Raw genomic sequence first — 19261 nt, forward strand, 5'->3', positions numbered from 1 at the left:
CCCCCCCCCCATTTCCCACAAGCAGCACAAGGCCTCATCCCTCCTCCTGTCCCCTCCACCCTCCTCCTTCCCGGTCCCTCATTATTTCGCTTCATCAGTGTGATTGTCATGCCGGTCAGACAGTAAAAGCAAAAACATGCAATCTTCTAATTTGCATCACCTCATTTTTAAGCAGCAGACAGTGCCGCGTTTCCAAAATGTTTATGCACAAAGCTAAACCTAAGCTGGGCCTTTCTGTGCCAAACCAGCCCTTGCTGACTATTCAGGGTCCTTTTGTGGGAACACATGATGGTGTAATTTTACCCTTTTGTTTTCTCTTGTTGGTGCGAGGCTGTCAGGGGTTTGCAGGGGGTCGCTGGCTAAAAAAACGGGGGCAAATGAGCGGTCTGCTGATGGGAATTGGCCTTGATGAACACAAGTGGTCCTTGTCTTTGTGAACAGCTGTAATTACACAATCTGCAATTACAGTAGTCTCCTGCTGGGACACTGATAGCACTCCTGCTCGTATTTTTGGCAATTTATTGTATTAAAGGTATGAGGAGTGCAAGCAAAGCAGTGACATAAGTATTGACAAAGAATAGGATGTCTATGTTTTATAGTTTTAATGGTTTAATGAGTTTTTGAAAATCTACTTTCCAGTATGCTGTCTTTATTAAATTTTAGTGGGGTTCCCTTTATCTTTTGCTATTATTAGTCTTCTGACTGGCCTCCTGTGTCTTTTCAACCTGCTTTTTTTGGCATATCTGCAAAGTAAAAACTCTGGAATCAAAATTAATAATTTGTTTCCTTTTTTTTTTTTTTGCAAATCTGAAACAAAAATATTTCATTGGAAACAAGTGTTTGTGCACGTTTCCATCCGTCTCCCCTGTTTGTCCTCCTTGAAGCTTCTTCCCATAGCTACATTGTTCTAGCCAAGTGTTTGGACAGGATGGAGAGATGTGACACAGGGAGGAGGACCAGGAAACAGGAGCCAGGCTCAGACCTCAAAAACAGGAAGCAGGAGGAGACAACGATAAGATGGCTGCTCTGGGATTTCTCCTCTTTTGAACTACAGAGGGCTCGGAGTGTCTGATCAGAGGCAATCAGGGTTCAATTAAAGTTCAGAGTAGCGGTGGGTGTAAGCAAAATGAGAAAGCAGTGTATCTGGAGAAAGATATGCGGGTGTGTTTGTTTGCTGCAGGTTTTGTGTTAGGATTTGTTGTTTTTGGTCTTGACCACATCCACGAATCTCTGGTTGTGTCAGATTTCCAGCTGGGCCGGTGACAAGCTGGCGCTGGGATTAGCTGGCAGGCCGTATCTTCCTATCCCTAATGCTTTAATCTCCGTGCTGGTCGACAGAAGTCTCCTGGCTTTGGCACACTCTTGGTCATCGCTCTCTGGTCAACAGCCCACCCACACTTTGTTTGTTTTTGATCTCAAAATGCTGCGTTTTTAGAGCAAGAATAGGAAAAACAGGGACAGTTTACAACAAAATACAATCTTTTACTGCCACGCATGCGTAAAAATTATACCCTGAATTTAAGGTTCGTTGCAGGCTTATGGCTCTATTCTAACTTCTGATATTTTTAGACCAAAGTAGTAATCAATAAAGTGATCAGCATTTTATTTGATGTCCTCACTTGGGACACTTCACCTGCGTTTGTGTCTAAAGCCGTTCTGTTTCTCTTGCAGTCTGCGTGCCGGCGTGAAGCCTCACCATGCCGCTGGTGAAGAGAAACATCGAGCCGCGCCACCTCTGCCGAGGGGCGCTCCCCGAGGGCATCGGCAGCGAGCTGGAGTGTGTGATGAACAACACGCTTTCCGCCATCATCCGTCAGCTCAGCAGCCTGAGTAAGACACACATTCACAGACACATTCACCAACACTAGCACGCCCGTCCTGGTAAACAAAAGGCTGCTAAAAGGGTCTAGTAGAAAAAAGCATACAAGTATTTTTTTTTGGGAACATGAAAAGCATCCTCAGGCTGTAACCCCGTTAATTTCAGCGTGACGATGGTACACACTGTGTGTAGCCTCTTTGTATACGGGCCAAGATCACATGCTTTCATCGTTAATCCCGAAGCTGTGATTGATTTGGCCGTTGTCATGGTTATAGAGCCTGAGGTCACTGGGCTCACAGCGGCCTTGCAGCAGCCTCACATTGGAACACGGAGGGTCGAAATGTAATCCTTTTAGACAGGCGCGCAAAAAATGAACTTATCTATAGCTGTGGACATGTGACTGTAAGTGTGTGTGTGTGTATAGAAGTGTTTCATATCGATTATATGCTGGCTTTCTATTGCATTACATTATAACAGCACAAAGGGCAGCTATTTTCCCATTTGCCCCCGTTATCCACAGTTGCCTTCTGCTTTCATGGCAACTGTGTTTAAGGTTTGTTTCGAAACTCAGCAGCATAAATTTAAACTGTCCTTTCTGACGTTAACACCTCATCTCTTTGACCTCAAATCCATTCTCTGTCTCTTATTGTGTCAAGTTCCTGCACAGGGAGTGGGTATTTCAACAGCAGCTGTGCGGGTTAAATATAAATGCTCTAACAGGCCTGGTGGGGGGATATCTGCAGACACTGCGTGTGTGTTTGTGAGCACATGTGTATAAGTGTCCATAGGAATCCCCTGAAGGGGTCAGAGTTGACCGGGGCTCTACATGCCAGATCTGCGATTCTTCCTTCCTTTAAATGTTTTTCTTGCAGCCCATCCTGTCAGCGGGAAGGACAGAAATAGCCCTCAGTCTGTGTTTGTCATACCACACATTGTATGTTACAAAGTGTTTATGTTTAAATATTTTTATTGGAATTGTACCGGAGGTGCTCTGTTTTGTTTTGTGCTGTAATATGTTTCTGTTTCACTACTGCCCAGATCCACAGTCTTGTAGTGAAGGGCCTTTTGCAGCCATTCGTTCTGTGCTAAGATTAGGCAGTTTTCCATCAGGTGGTTTGTGGGTGTGTCCCGTACCTTTATGTGCATTCCCACAGTGAGAACCTCCCCTGTCAGACTTCTTCAGGGCCATATATGTGGCAGGAGGAAGTATCTGCTCTGGGGTAAGACCTTGAGAGTGACCCTGGAAACTCATGGGTGGGGCTCAAGTTGAACAACACAACCAGAACAAGTGCCTTTAAACGAAACTCAGAAATTGATCAATTATAGGTGATGCAGGCTTTTTTATTATTGTTGCTAAGTGAACTAGAACGTGAATAAAGTCAGGGAGTGAAAACAAAGCAGGGAACCCGAGAAATGACCTCTGTTTTCTGAGCCTGTTCCTCTGCACATCCTTGATGGAAGGTGGTGCTTATAGCTGAAAAGCTGATACAACCGTCTCCTGTAGCAGCTCTTACATAGACAGAAAACAGTAAAACACGATAGAGGCAGCAAAGATGTAACCTGGTAGTATTTTTTTAAGTCCTAAAATCAGCTTTTGCCATGTAGGCAGGCTAATTTGCCTAATCTCTGCTGCTCTTCTCTGCCGTTGGTGGTTTAAAGGAACCTTTTAGCTCCCTGAGGTGCTGAGAGAAAATGTTTTGGGTTCTGTAAATTGAATTGAAGTGAATTGAGGTTAGAACATAAACAACAAAAATGTTTTGTTCCAGTCGCATCTCAAAAAGAGCTGTGGGCTTCAGTGAAGCTGTGACTCATTAAATGGGGGCTGACCACCCTTTTTCACACCATGGATTTATTAAAACAACATCAACCAGTAGCATTGATTTTACTGCCAGCAGTCCCACGTTGCATCCCACTGGTGACTTCTAAATCCGCACGTGTCCGTGGCCAGCAAGACTTTGTGACACTTTTCAACTTTGAAACAATCAACTGAAGCACCAGCCAAAAGGAGCAAAAGACACTGCTGACTCACTGTGGGGCTGTGGATTTGACATAGACTGTATGTAAAAGATGGACATAGTCACCGCATCAGTGGTTTCTATTCTTTTTTTTTCCAAAATGACTATATTTGGATGAGGTGTAGTCATGAGTTATCAGCTTGCAATCTTGGTTAGCAAGTGGCACCTCCATCCATCCATCCATTCACTTCCGCTTATCCTTTTCAGGGTCGCGGGGGGCACTGGAGCCTATCCTAAGCTGTCATAGGGCGAGAGGCAGGGTACACCCTGGACAGGTCGCCAGTCTAACACACAGGGACAGACAACCATTTGCGCTCACATTCACTCCCACATTCACACCTATGGGCAATTTGGATTAACCAGTTAACACTTAGAGTTCCCCGAGAGCAGCAGTGCCCAGCCTTCTACCTTTCTACCTTTAAAACCCGCCTTCCAGCCAAATGGCTGGTAGGCTTTTAGCTAGGCTTTAGCTTCAGCCAAGTGGAAGCTAAATTGTCTAGTCATTCATATGTAAATTAGGTTGTTATCTGGGAATTCTGGAGGGGAGTGGGGGTGTGTGAATGAGGGGGTGGGGGAGCTGCTAAAAGCTGTGAACTTCCTTTTGTGTTCGTCTTGATGCATTCTCAATCATCCAGGGAAATAAATCTCCAAAAGTCACCAACTTGGAGTGTTTCAGTTTGCCATCTTAGGGAGAAATCAACACACATGGGTGTATGTCCTTTGTTGCTGAGATTTATTGATAAAAACAGTACAAAAAACCAACCATTTGTACACATATTTACAAATAATAATAAAAAGTGAGTGAGTACATTTCAACATTTTCAGCAATCACTCACAATCCTGGCACTGCCATGGTATCTGTAGTCTGCATTTACCACATGTGTATCTGTAGCAGTGAACACATCGCACAGTGGCATGATTGTTCTTGCATTTGTGTTTGACCTGACACATGGCTCTTTTTCCAGGGCTAGGTGTGGAGGGTTGTGTCCAAAGCAACTGTTCTTTTCTTGCCTTCTTCCCAGCTTCCCAACACTACCAAAAGGAAGCCAAACACTGTCACCCTTTACAACAAAACAAAGTGTGGCGTGGATGTGATGGACCAGATGGTTCGGGAGTACACTGTCTGCAGAGGAACCCACGCAAACACAGGGAGAACATGCAAACTCCACACAGAAAGATGGTGGAATTGAACTCAGGACCTTCTTGCTGTGCGGCCACCAAGTGGCACCTATAAACTATAAATATTGAACAGACAGGGCTAATTAACATACTAGATATATACTAGAATTGAATTCATTAAACATACCACAAACACACTAAAGAGGTCCAGTTGAGTTGGTCACGGTGAAATGGTTGGTCATTTTTGCTCAAAATCCATCCTCAAAAACACACTGTCAAAAAATTAAAGTCGGCATTAAGAGATGATGAGCAGTTCCTGATGTTTCTAAACAAGAAAAGGAAGATATTAAGATTTTGAGTTCATCCACTTCTCAGGAGAAGGCTCAGTAGGGGCACTTTTATGGTTTGATCCAGGAGATGAAGCTGTATCACTGCCGCTTTTGTACATATTTCAGGATGTCGCTGGCACAGTTTGAGTTCTTGTTGGCAGAGTTGGGACCACATCTAAGAAGGCGGAGAAATAATTTCAGAGTGCTGATTAACCTCAAGCGACGTCTAGCTCTGCGACGTCTGTTGGTGCCAAAACCGTATTATCCCACTATTCATTTTGCTGGTCATATCATTGTACATCCAGTACCTTGGTGTGGTTTTAGCTATGAGCACACCGGATTGGTCTGATCGGTCAGTTTTGTTTATACATATGTGAAAATCTGAAAAATCAAACTTGATCCAAAAAAACAAATGCCGCAAATTTGCTATAGAGACCAAAAGTTTTTTTAAGAGTCATGGGAGTCCATGGGGATTTTTGAGTCAGCCTGAGTTGGTCATTTAAGGTACTGCAGTTTTTGGAACTTCCTTGTTTGCCCCATTTTTGAGCCAGGGAGTGTGCTGCATGGAAATAAAGAGGAGGGTTATGTGTACAGCGAGAGCCTGGATATTCATCTGCAGCAGTGACCTGTTAAAATCAAATGGGTGACGACAAGCAAACTGCTTTATATTTAGATGGAGCATTATCAGTACTCAACTTTTACTTAAAACATTGACAATGAGGCTTATTTATTACGTAACAGCAGTTGTTGAGGCAGGAGAGAATGTGTTATTTACTATCCTGGTTAGCTGCTTTAGTCACTGTAGCGTCTGTATCCACACAGACGAATTCATATTATGGTTTGGATTGTGTGTTTTCAGGTAACAATCAATTATTCATGAGGATTGTTGCTATATGGAGTTGTATGAGACACCATTTCCTGCAGACTCCTGTTTCACGTTGTGTCACATTACCGGTGTATTGATTGGACTTTGGTCTCTGAGGGGTTTCTCTTGGCTCCAGGTAACGATTAAAAGTCTCTCTCTCATATTTCTCTTTCTCCTTCTGTTGTTTTTTCTTTTCCCAGGCAAACATGCGGAGGACATATTTGGCGAGCTGTTTAATGAGGCCAACACCTTCTACCTGCGTGCCAATTCTCTCCAGGATCGCATTGATCGGCTGGCTGTCAAGGTCACACAGCTGGACTCCACTGTAGAGGAAGGTGAGTCACAGGGTTGAAGTCTGGTGTGGGGGGGATGCACACTAAGCTATCGTTCATTGGTGAAGTCCTGCTGATCTCATGTTCTGCGTACTGAATGGCTTTTGTAAACTATTTTTGTCCTTCCAATGATGAATCATTTGTCCTCTTTTCCTCTTTTTGTGTTCTTAGTTTCCTTGCAAGATATCAACATGAGGAAGGCCTTCAAGAGCTCCACCACTCAGGACCAGCAGGTGGTGTCCAAGAGCAGCGTTCCCACTCCGGTCAAAGAGATGTACAACCTGAGCGACAAGCCTCCACCTCTCAACATACTAACACCTTACAGGTTGGTGTTGCTGAGGCACAACACACCCAAACAGCTGGATGGGCTTAAGCGATAATAAATGACTCTTATTTTTCTTACTTTGGTTAGTGTCAGTCCAACAAAGATTTTAATTCAGTGGTTTTAAAAAGGGCTTAAATCTTAAAACATTTTCAGGAGGTTTTCATTGGCTTTTTCTTGCTTCTACATGAAGAGTGAAAAACCAGAATTGGTACTATTTCGTACCATGTTTGGTCACTGCCTTTATGCAGTGTGCTTTTTAGTACTTGTGTGCATTACATATTTAGCATGTCTTGCTCCAGTGGGAATCCCAACTCCTAATCCTGACTACATGACACACTTTGCTCACTTTTTTCCATTCTCTCGGCATCGCTCTGCCTTATCCTGTCGTTTCCTGTTATGTTCTCTTTGTGATAAAAAAGCTGGAGCTCTATTAGCAGTTTCACTCCTTTTCTTCCATTAGCCTCAGCATCTGTTGTATACCTAGCTTTGCGTGTCTCATTTCCAGCAAATGATGCTGTCACTGTGTCCATCATCTCTTTGTATCTTAAGGATCAATACACTTACTGATTCTACTTAACGTGGCTTTGCATAAGAAGGCAGTTGTTTATCGTCATAACTTTCTCGGGGTTCGTCTCTGTAGGGATGACCACAAGGAGGCACTTAAGTTCTACACAGACCCCTCCTACTTCTTTGACCTGTGGAAAGAAAAGATGCTGCAGGACACGGAGGACAAGAGGAAAGAGAAAAGGAAGCAGAAGGTACCATATTGACTTAGAGGATATTATACAGTGTGCAAGGACAGGTCTAATATTAAGCATTTATTTGGGTGTCAAACACAGGTGCTTGCAATTTTACATTTTGAGGTGCTCTTGGGCAGATAACCAAACATACAACATAAAATTGTATTTTTAGTCCAACTCATTCTGATGGATAGAGAAATGTACATTTTTCACATCTTAAACAACTCTTAATAAAGAGTGCTGCTTATTTTAACCTAATATCACCTAAAATCTATTGGCTTACTCTCTTCCAGGAGCAGAGGCGCTGTGTGGATGGGACACTACAGAGGGAGGTCAAGAAGGTCCGCAAAGCGAGGAACCGTCGGCAGGAGTGGAATATGATGGCTTTGGATAAGGAGCTGCGGCCAGACCATCGACACACCATACACCGGGACAGAGGCGCTTCCTCTGAGGGCTCGATGTCACCAGAGAACAGGTAGACGAGCAAACACCAGTGTGCTCTTAGTTTTCATCACATTTTATTCTTACGCATGAGGCTGCATTTATATTTTCCTCATCAGGGGACACGGGCTGGATCAGCACCACTACCCCAACAGTATGAACCATGCTGGTCACGCCCACACCTACTCCGGCCCTCCACCCAGCGCCCTAGTTGCCCAGATGACTGCCGGACACGCACCACGCGGAGGAGGGGAACACGACAACAGAGGCAGGACCATGATGGCCTATCAGGGTGGCACACTGGGCCGCTCTCACCACCACCACGTTCCACTGCCTCCTCCACCCACTGAGGTTATGAACGGTGGCTCTATGTCTCTCCCACCAGTGGACTACAGGTAAATGGATTCGTCTGCTTATTCGTTCTCTCGCTTTTTCCAGCAATAAGCAAAGCAAAAAAGCTTCACAAAATATTCTGCATACATATGTTTAAACTTTATGCACAGTGCATATGCAGGAACCTCATCCCAATCACTACTGATGCTGTACAGTAGGCCAGACAGTTTATTTTGCCATAAGCTGTATTTAATTATCCACTGTATCACTAATAGTTCAGTATTTTCTTCACATTTCTGTCCAATGCTAATGCTTTTGCATTATTTTACATTTAAAAAAATGTAAATTTAAACATGCTGATACACTTAGACTTTGAACAAACAAAAACATTCAGGGCCCATGGGCAGGTGCAGTCTTTAAATATGAGAAAACAAATCAGAAACATGAGACATAAATATCAAATCCCAGCACAACTCAGCTCCTTATTTAGCTTCGGGTCCCAGAGGAGCTGGAAGCTATCCCAGCAGTCATTAGGCAGGTTCAGGTTCCTGCACAGGTCGCCAGTGAAAGTGATTTTGCTGCTTCAGAAGACTTTGACCCTATTTTATTTTATAAAGTAAAACTTTCTTCTTATATTTTAGGCTGTATCAAATACTTAAAAAAAGCCAGCACAAATCTCTTACTTGAGTCTACTCTTGTAAAGTTTGAGCTAATGCTGCCACCTAGTGAGTTAGTATTTTTTGGTCTTCAAACTGTGGGCTTCCCACCAGAAGATATGAACTGATACGGAGCTGAATACATTTGATTTACATCAACGTTATCATGCTCATCTTTACTTTTAAGGAGGGAAATGTAAGAAAAAGTCACAGAAGTGTCAGAAAACAAAATTATTGTTAACTCTATTCACTCTCTTGTTCTTCCTCGCAGTATGGACGGCTATGCCAACACTGGTCCTCCTCCCCCTCCTCCTGCTCCTGTCATCCCTTCTGCTCAGACGGCCTTTGCCTCACCTCCTGGAGGTCCGATGCCTCCCGGACCAATGGCTGGTGCTGTCGGCTATGCTCCGCCTCCACCACCTGTATCTGGAGCCCAGGCTGCTCCACCTCCTCCTGGTCCTCCACCTCCTCCACTTCCAGCTGGTGCCTCCCACTCCACAACGCACAAGATGTCCTCCGCCGCATCCGCTGAGACCACAGCGGTCAACGACGCCCGCAGCGATCTGCTGGCTGCGATACGTATGGGTAAGAACTGTGCCTGTGTGTCCTTTTGATGTGAATTTTTCCTCTTTGGACATGTTTACATTTATTTTAATGTATTTATTTTTAACGATGCCTTTTATGAGTTTTCACGTTGTCTTATAACTTGTGTAATAATTGTGTAGTTAAAAAAACACTTCGTATTTTTCTGCAGGCATACAGCTGAAGAAAGTACAGGAGCAGCAGGAGCAGCAGGCAAAGAGAGAGCCGGTTGGAAATGACGTGGCCACCATCCTGTCGCGACGCATCGCTGTGGAATACTCCGACTCGGAGGATGACTCCGAGTTGGAGGAGAATGATTGGTCAGATTAACACGAAGACGTAAACAACCACACCAAAAGACACGCAGTCGATCGCTCTCACGCACACCTGAAAAACGCCCACTTTTCCACGTTCACAGGTCGTCACAGACTTAGTTGCTGGAAACACACACATTACACCTACACACAGTCACATGCTGTGGGTTGATATAAGCTGAATGGTCCAAGACTGAAAATCTGGGGTTGTATTTGGGACGCATAAACACTGTAAAGAGACAAGTAATATAATGTAATGCTGACCACCCTGTGAAACACTAACACTGAGAACTGATGACTACATTACAAGCATTGTGAATACACCCCAGTGGATGTTTCTCTACCTGTTATTACACTATAGACACCCTGTGAAGGTGCTTATTTTCAACACATTCTCATCCCTGGGCGTCAAATACAAGCATCCTGTCAGATATCACCGTGTCACACAGATGCACACAAATTGGCCTTTGGCATCCTATCTGTGGCAATATCACAGGCCAAGAGATACCCGTCCTCTATTTTGCAGCATTTTTGCATTTATTAAATCTTAATAGAATAGATGACAAAAAGATAGACAGATAGATAAAAGACGCTGGTGTAAGGCCTCAGCCACGGTACATGGCACCCACGCACTCCTAACTAAAATGTGCGCTGTACTTTCTGCAAGTCTGCTAGCGTCTGAGTGATGTCAGTTGTCACTTTTAAAAGAAGATCGATGGAGACTCCCAGCTGTTAACCTCTGTTGGGGTTGTCACCGTGGAGGTGGTGCTGAGGGTATTTAACCTACTTTTAATCATGCAAGTTACTTTAGACAAGGTGTGAAAAAGCATGTGGGTCATTACCACGTGGGCTGAAGTCTGTGCCTTAGGCGGCAGATGTCAAAGAAATATAACAGGAATGTTTACCCTGCTGTCGTGTCCGTATCTGCAGACGAGTGTAATGGAGGCTTAGGCGTTTTATACTTGAGCGGGGGCAGCGCGAAAGCAGTCCGGACTGCCCGTCTGCCTGCGGAGAGTGTTTGTTGTCAGATGGAGGCAGTGTACAGAAATATGCGGTACAACCGGTCTGTGGGTCACACACATACATATAACTTCTAACAGACAAAGAGCTAAAGAGGAACCAATTGTCAAAAACAATGAGCCCCAGCGTATGTTTTGTGCTCTTGAAGTTTTGATCTTTAATGTTAATTTCATGCTTTTCTTGTTCCCAATGAACTCCGCTGTCACTCACCTCCCTATTCCAGCCCACTCGTCAAACCTTGTCATTAGCATTTGACCTACGCGTGCGTCCAGCAGCGTGCAGTTTGGGATTTCGGAGGATTGGACAGGAGCACGTTTTTTAGTACGGTGTTCAAACAGAAACACATATGCAGACAGACGCATTTGCAGGACCATAAATTATGCTTTAAGCTCTGGTCACACCTATAACAGTCGTCTCTAAAACCCTCATTAGGGAGATGGATGGGTGGCTTTGTGTTCTGTGATTCTTTCACGTTTCAATTGAGGTGCTAAAAAGCACTCGATTATGTCGAGATACAGGCCTTCTCAACATGAATCCTGCATTTTGAAAAATGCTGATTACGCCGTGTGTTTAAATGTGCTGCCAAGTGGTCTTTTATTAGCACCATGAGATAGATCCTCCGTCGCAACACACATGCCACCTTGTGCGTGCCTGTGAGGCGCCCAGCGGCTCAGACAAACAGGAGTGTTTAACGTCCATTACGGCAAAGCTGGGATGGTCAAGGGAAAAAAAAGAAGAAAAAAAAGGAGTGTTTAACGTCCTGGGAATGAGAACAGGTTGTTATTTTATGTATAGTTAAAGCTTGAGAGTGTTAGAATTATTAGAAACTTTCCTCTTGAGCTAACCAATGTACCTTTTTTTTAAAAACTATTTTTACTGAAACACTTATGATGTAGATCACCAAGCGAGACTTTAATGTGTAGACAATAACTGGAATTTATGGAGGAGCTGGCTGCAGAACAGATGACCAGAACGAGCATCTGAAATACTTTGGGGATGGACGAATGGATGAGAGATTTACTGATGAAGAGTATGATAGGCTATTGAGCCGCCTGCTGTCGCTCACTGCTGTGAGGGAGGGATATTGGGATTGGGGAGGGCGGGGGCATGTATATGCTAGTGTCAGCTGTGTAACCTTTGACCCAGAGAAAAATAAAATGATGAATGAACAAAAATTACTGGGTTTCTGTGTCTCTTCCCTGTTGTCATAGGAACGACAAATACCTGGCCCTTCAGTTTCCATGGGAACAGTACAGCTAAGAAGGGAGTTGCCAGGGAAACAGAAGAGTGCGAAAAGGGAGGGGCAAGGATGAACAAAGGGAGTCCAGGCAGGAGTTTTATGCACAGCACATGTTTGGTTTTAATACAAAATTAACAAGATCTCTCAGTTGAGTGAACTAACCAAAGCAATAAAAAGTACAACTAACACCTTGGAAAAATAGACAGCACGGTCACACAAATGTGTTTTTTTTCTTTTTACAATATCTCAGTTAAGTTAGTGCATGTTGATTATCGTTTATATTTTGCAGATACTTAAATTGTTGTGCCATTTTCATCCCCCCAAAAATAAAGTGCATTTCACATCGAGAACTACGCATACGTTTACACAAGATGCTCTTACCGTTTCCGTGGTGTCGCCCCTATCTCCAAACCCAACCCTAAAACACACACGCACACACACATACCCACACATTCGCGGACCCTTGAGCGAGGCTGGGCAATTACCTTTCCTAAGGGATCACATAAGTAACTGGGACTGTTGTTGAAGCTTGAACCAATTTGCTGAATTCTGCTCAAATAATATCACTAAGCTGGACCATATCCTCATTTAGATTTGACAGCATTTCTAGTAGATAACGGTATATGGCGTAAGCATGAATTGAGGATATGGTCCGGGAAGGCCACAAAGGGCACTGGCGGTGGCTCCCGAGCCAGGCAGAACCCCATGTACAAATGAGCGACGAATTAATTGAAAAAGAGAGGAGAGGTGGGGCGCAGAAACAAGAACAAACTGCTTGTAGTGGGGCGGTGGGATTCATATATAGATGGAGAACTCTGAAATTCAGGTAAATTATCTCCAATTTATCCTTTGACGTTGACATGTCCAGGGTGTACCCTGGCAGCAGGGTGGTGCCCTCCACAACAATCTCAGTTTCTCAGGTTTCCCCTTGGGAGCATTAATTGCCCATCCCCACCCTTGAGTGTTTTGATATTTAGCTCTAAATTAGGTCTTCTCCTGCTTAACTAAGCGCCCATTACTGGCAACATTACCCACCAAAAATAACCGCTGTTTAGTACACAACCTTAAGTACTATGACACCGTGAAACCTTTGGGTACATTAACAGGTGCATCTACAGGTTAGTATTACATCCAACATCACAGTCGTTTGCCTTTCTTGGATACAAAGCCCTTTTTCACATGTTCAACAATGAAAATCTCAACAATACTGTTGGCTGCACACAAGAGATTCACATTCACCAATGAGAGAAAGTCACGTACCACCAAAACATCTCCCATACGCTTACCCAAGCCTTCCTAATCATCCTGTAACCAGCCTTGACAAACTGGTGCATATTGAAGCGAGGAAAGTAAAGTCTTAACTGAACAAAGAGTCCACGTTAACAGCCAAAGTGGAGAAATGTCACTGAAAATATGGTGCAACCTTAACTCATCCTGTAGTTTGACTGGCTTTGGTAGCACCATGCACGGTGGGTATAAAGTCCCTCCTCTTCGGCATGCCTTATTTACAGAAACACACAAGTCGAGAGAGTCGGTTAAACAAGTTGATAAATACTACATTCAGAAAAAGGCTTTACAGCGCGGTTAATATATCAAGACAACATCAGAATCCGAAAGAAGTCAAGCCAGACTGAAGTGGAAAAAAATAGAACTTCTCAATGAATATAACAAAATAGACTTTTCTCCAAAGGTAAAGTAACAAGAGTTTGTGATGGTTTGTGGTGTGCCAGTCTGACCTGTCGGTGCTAATCAAATGACTACAGGGTGCAGTCTGACACTGTGCACAAGTTCACATACAAGGGCTACACTCCAATGCTTGGAAATGCTGTCCTTTAACTTTCCTCACTGATCCCACCTGGTCTGAGGCCAGAAAGATTAATACTGGGAGCCCCACAAATCAGGCTCTCTGAGAGTTGGGGGAAGCAGCAAGAAAGGAAAGAAGAGACATTATCTTTTTATTTGGAAGTAGCCTTTTTTAGCTCATAGGATCATTCAGAGGTCACTTAACGGACACCTGCCTCAACCAGACTAAACTGTTTAACGTAGAGTAAAATATTAGTGATAGAGGAGACAGAAGACACCAGCAGGACTAGGATCCCAGTTCATTTAGAGTCCGTTTCACTTTGGCTTGAGGTGCTGGAGCTCCCTCCAGCCACTGCACCCACCTCCTAGTCCCATCTCCTTCCAAGAAGCTCTACAAACACATAACGAGGCCACTTATTTCAGAATTGACAGGAAGACTTACAGCATATTCCTATAAGGTCAGAGGTCAACAGGACTTGATATGTCTCAGACCTACATTATTCCCCCTCTGACCCACACAAGGAGACAGATTCTGGTCTGCTGAGCTGATGGATCACACTCACACACATGCACACACCCAGAGACCATGCAAAACAGTCCCAAATCACACATTTGAGATTACAAAACTCAGGACGGACAGTTCGTATGCTCACAAAAGGCAGAGGCAACAGGAAAAGAAAGTTCACATTTTCACCCCGGTGTGATAAATGATTGAAGACCGATGTAGGGTTGTGGAGAAATGAGGCAGTGGTGTCACTGTGATGAATGAGTAGTTTCATCCTCTTTTTTTTCTTTTCCCTCAGCCATGGAAGTGATTATGTGTCTATCATCCATTTGAAGATGTATCTCTGAAGCATCACTCGTAGTTCGCTGAGCCTGTTCTCTGCAACACATCGCCAAGATGGTACTTGACTCTGTAGGAAGAAGTCGCGGTGGGATGCGGATGTTATTGCTGTCTGAGTATTGCTTCGCGTCTAAAAAATAACTACCAATCACAGGCTAGTTATTGCTGAATAGGAAATAAGGACTTGACGATTTCGAGAAGGTTGCAGACCTGTTTTTAAACCAAAATATTCTGGAGAACTAACTCAGAGCAGCTGAGGAGTGATGTGGAATGATCATTATCAGAGCATCTGAAGCAAAATGCTGAAACAAAAACCTCTCCTGTGACCTTGGTGCAATGATTTTAGCTCTTTCAATGTGAGGTACATTATACATAAACACAATTGTTTGGGTCATGGCGACATCAGGAAACCACGGCACATTGCCTGCAGCGACCTGTGTGACCTACCACACTGAACTCGGGAAGAGCAATGAGGGACCTGCATGCAAATTAAACCGGGCCATTACATGCACACCTATTAATGAGGTTGAGGCTCTTCGGGAGGGAAACATGATCAAATAAAATAAACAGTATAATTTTGCTACTCTGGTTCCATTTATTTGATCAGCTGTGTTAATTTCACCACCCATGTTATTCCTCAGCTGTTTTTCTTTTATATGTTTGAAATGTAAATCTCCCCTCAGGAGGTGGAGGAGGAGAGGTATGCAGTCATGTTATTTAATCCAACAGGCCTCTATATGGTTTGATGCCTCCATCCATACTAATAAAAAAATGAAAGAGGGGGCTAATGGGGAAAGTCTCTCAAGTGCTTTGTCTTGGGCTTCAGAGATGCGAGCTGAACTAAAATACCTCCAGAAAGGGTGGAAAAAAGGGATGAGAACATGAGAGAGGGGAGAAAAGAAAGAGGGAGCGGCTTGATTTCTTTCCGTTGAGAACGCAGGGCGCAGATCAGAGAGCTCCGGGTCTATTTATAGCTCTCCGCGGCTGTTTAGCTTTCGACGCACGTTCAGAGTGCAACAGCAGAGCTGCCGGGTTGCTGCTGCTCCAGACGGGCTTTGCTGTGGAAATGCCTGCGTACTGAGCCGCGGTCGGCTCCCTCCCTCCTTCCTTCTCCGCTCATCACAAACTAATGCGCCGTGAGGTTTTTACACAAACACACACGCAGACACACATGCACACACGCAGGCGGAAACTAACAATTCCTCCCTGTTGGTGGAAAATAAGCACATGTCCTCAAGTGGTCCGGTTCCGCTTAGTGTATGCATGTCTTATATATACAGCTGCTGCCTTTAACATGTGATGCACTCAGTGCTCTCTGCAGACATGAGGAAGGGTGTGGCATGGGTTGAACGGGAGGAAGTCCCGATAGTGGTCTTTATTGGGGAAGACAGTGAGATACTTTGCCCTGTGGTACGTGTATCAAAGAAAAAAATGCCATCTAGCCATCCATCCATGCATCCATTTGGCTGTGGATGATTAACCAATCTGCGTCTGCCAATGACATCTCCAGGCCAGAGCTCAAGCCACAGCCCTCCACTACTGCCCCGGACCTCCTCTGCTGCTGCTCTCTCTTTGGCACTGGTAAGATCCAGTGAGGAGCAGAGCTGACCCAGGTTGCCTCTCTTTCTTCCCACCTGGGTCTGCTTGGTCAGACATCACTCGGAGTCCGTGCACGGTGAGCCACACTGGTGGGAACACAGCCGCAGCACACCAGCCACAGCGCCTTTTGAATCTCCTGGTTCCTGAAGGCATAGATGACCGGGTTTATGACCGAATTGTAGGTGGCAGGCACCAGCGTGGCGTAGGTATAGAGCGGCGGGTACGTGTAGTCAGCGATGAGCGAGTAAACAGTGAATGGCATCCAGCAGGCAGCAAAGGTACCCAGGATGATGGCTAGGGTGGACACGCCCTTTCGGGTTGTGACGTAGTGGGGTGTGGCAGCCAGGAAGTGGTGCTGCAGGGCGATTTGGTGAGCGTGGCGCATCACAATCTTGCAGATCTGGACGTAGAGTTGCAGCATGAGACCGAAGAGCAGCAAGAAGGAGACAGACAGCACGGCGATGTTATTTTTTGTCAGCGGCCGCACCACGCTGCATGTAGCCGCCTCCGCTAGGCAGTTGACCCCTGTGACGGGCAGCAGGCCTAGACAAAGGGACAGGCCCCACAGCAGCACAAGCATGGTGTAGGTGAAGGCCGCTGTCCGCTCTGAGTTGTAGGTGAGGGCGTAATACAATGATAGGTACCGGTCAATAGTGATAGCCAGCAAGCTAAAGACAGAAGCAGAAAATGAGGCCACTATCAAGCCCACAGTCAGCAACTGGGCTGAATCAGAGCGAAGCAAGTAGGCACAGGTGAAGTGCAGTACGAGGCCCAGGCCGGCCAGCAGGTCAGCCAATGCCAGGCTGCCAATCAGCAGGAACATGGGAGCTCTGAGCGCCGGGTTCTGCCAGATCACAAGCACCACCAGAGCATTCTCACAGGCTATCAGAGTCCCAGATGAGCACAGCACAATGTCCCAGGGGTTGACCAGCAGCGGCAGCTGGCTGGGCCGCAGGGAGTCTTCCGGTGGAAGCGTCCCCAGGCTGGTGCTGTTGTCCATTGGTCCACCACCTCCACTGGCCCAAGCTGTGGAATCAGGAGCCAGCCAGCTGGGGGTGACTGGTGGCTCTTCACTCATTGTGCCCCCCGTCTGAAATTGACAAAAACAAATACAGGTCACTCTGATGTTATGCATACTTTGATGGCCAAAAAGAGCACAAGAAGCATCATATAAACCGGCCACAAGTGCCTCTTTTTCTATGTTTTGGGCTTTTTACACGGGAAGACAAAAACAGGGGCTGTTTCATCAGTACTGTCTGCATCGTACATCTCAATCCATGCTGTTAAGACCCAGGGTAACTCATTCCACAGACAGTTAAGGTTATATACAGTGCAGGTGGTGCACAGAACTTTAAGAGTAAATTGGCAAACCCTCACATTACCTCAGTGTTGCTTGAATTAAATAAAAGAAAAATCTGTATTTTTCATTTTTATCCTTTTAAAACAATAAAAGCCTGCGCTGAAGAAATACGCTGCTCCATACGGCTAACTGGTATTTTCCTTTGGGAATTTAACCCGTGACTGCTAAGGAGATTATAAGACTTTTTTAATGTGGCAAGAGAAAAAATCCCAAGAGGATAACATAAAGCAGAGCATGCTTTGCAGAAAAAAAATCCCAGGCCAAGACAGCCAAATATCGATAAACTACCAGAGGCGATAGCAGTAAGTTAATTCACAGACAAGTCCCGCTCTCCACAACAGAAGACACCGCACCCGTTATTTCAGGAATTGCTTGTTTCTTCCTCTCATACCATAAGTGCCGTTTTATCCTGTGCACCTTGCATAAGAAACACACTGGCTGCTCCACGTCAGCAAAAGGATGCTGTAGGGGGAGGAAAAAACCACACGCGCACACACAGGCGGCATCTTTCCATGCATGTCAAGGATGCTCAATAATGCGCCTCCACACCCAGCCTACCTTGACTCTGTGAGCTGAGACTTCCCGGTCTAGATTGAAGAACGACAGCCTGACATTTCCACGGTATCTCACTGTGGACGGAGACGCAGCTCGGGAGAGGGGGATAAATGGAAGCAGAAAAAGAGCGCGGAGCGGCTCAGCCGTTAACGGCGCATCGCTGTGGACTGCGGCTGTGCAGGGAGCAGCGAGCGGAGCAGCGGCGGAAGAGATGAAGAGGAGGTGTGAGTGCGAGGGGGGTGGAGGGGTGATGAAGGAGGAGGAGTCCCAAATGGGCCAGATTGCCAGAGACCGGCTAAACTCAGTTAAAGAGCTAAATGTGTCTAGTCCGTGGCGTCTCAAGGACAAAGACAGGTGTGAAGCGCGCGTACAGGTGTCTGCGCTCTAGTACGGCACGGTTCGCTTTTTCTGACACGATTTCCGTGCAAAGAGCACACATATGATATTGCAACACTGGATCCTAATCTCATGAGGTTTGATCACCTGATCTGCAGGGTTTTGTTAGTTTCTATGACCCCTACCCCCACCCGTCTTTTTGCTACCCGACTCGTTTCACGCGTGAAGGTGCTGGATGCAGAGGCTCGGTTTCCTCCCTCGACGCCCTGCTATTCTGGTCCCGTCTGTGCTATTAACAGCTACCCAGATGTGTGTCACCCAACCTCCTCCCGTTCCCGCTGTCCTCCATCTTCTTTGTCACATCCCCTTGCACCTCTGCCTCAGAGACACCTCGTGTGAAGTGAATCGGGTGGGGAGGTGAATACACCTGACTACACTTAACTGACCATGCAGGGGGTAACAACGCTGTGCGCGTTTCTTTAAAGGCACCTGTCTTTTTGGGCCTGAATGGATTAAAAATAGCTCCTGTTGTAGCGGGAAAGCTGGAATACCAAGTAACACCACTAAGGGGCGATGTTGAGTCCCCCATATGAGTCATCAGTGTGCACCTGTGGGACTCGAAAAAGGGAGCACA

The 19261-nt window shown here is 45.4% G+C and overlaps 2 protein-coding genes across 2 annotated transcripts in view; one reads left to right on the forward strand and one right to left on the reverse strand.

Moving 5' to 3' along the window:
- Positions 1-11613, forward strand: part of wasf3b (WASP family member 3b) — a 14018-nt gene extending 2405 nt beyond the window's left edge. The window contains exons 2-9 of the mRNA XM_005912240.3: positions 1672-1830; positions 6348-6482; positions 6651-6804; positions 7445-7562; positions 7838-8019; positions 8105-8380; positions 9246-9559; positions 9729-11613. Coding sequence (XP_005912302.1) covers positions 1698-1830; positions 6348-6482; positions 6651-6804; positions 7445-7562; positions 7838-8019; positions 8105-8380; positions 9246-9559; positions 9729-9886 — 1470 coding nt within the window. The 5' untranslated portion in view covers positions 1672-1697 and the 3' untranslated portion in view covers positions 9887-11613. The remainder of the gene's footprint in view (positions 1-1671; positions 1831-6347; positions 6483-6650; positions 6805-7444; positions 7563-7837; positions 8020-8104; positions 8381-9245; positions 9560-9728) is intronic.
- Positions 11614-11703: 90 nt separating this feature from the next.
- On the reverse strand, positions 11704-19141 carry gpr12 (G protein-coupled receptor 12). Its single transcript, XM_042222589.1, has 2 exons — positions 18295-19141; positions 11704-17466 (listed from the first exon to the last, which is right to left on the reverse strand). The coding sequence occupies exon 2, from the start codon at positions 17452-17454 to the stop codon at positions 16426-16428; it is 1029 nt and encodes a 342-aa protein (XP_042078523.1). The 5' UTR covers positions 17455-17466; positions 18295-19141; the 3' UTR covers positions 11704-16425.
- Between the last annotated feature and the right edge of the window lie 120 nt (positions 19142-19261).

Source organism: Haplochromis burtoni, unplaced genomic scaffold (genome assembly GCF_018398535.1).
Source record: "Haplochromis burtoni strain Fernald_Lab_line unplaced genomic scaffold, NCSU_Asbu1 Contig_1, whole genome shotgun sequence".
NCBI lineage: Eukaryota > Metazoa > Chordata > Actinopteri > Cichliformes > Cichlidae > Haplochromis > Haplochromis burtoni.

Bases quoted from the DNA above. Each gene is read 5' to 3' on its own strand.
- gpr12 (XM_042222589.1), bottom strand. From the start codon at position 17,454: ATGAGTGAAGAGCCACCAGTCACCCCCAGCTGGCTGGCTCCTGATTCC.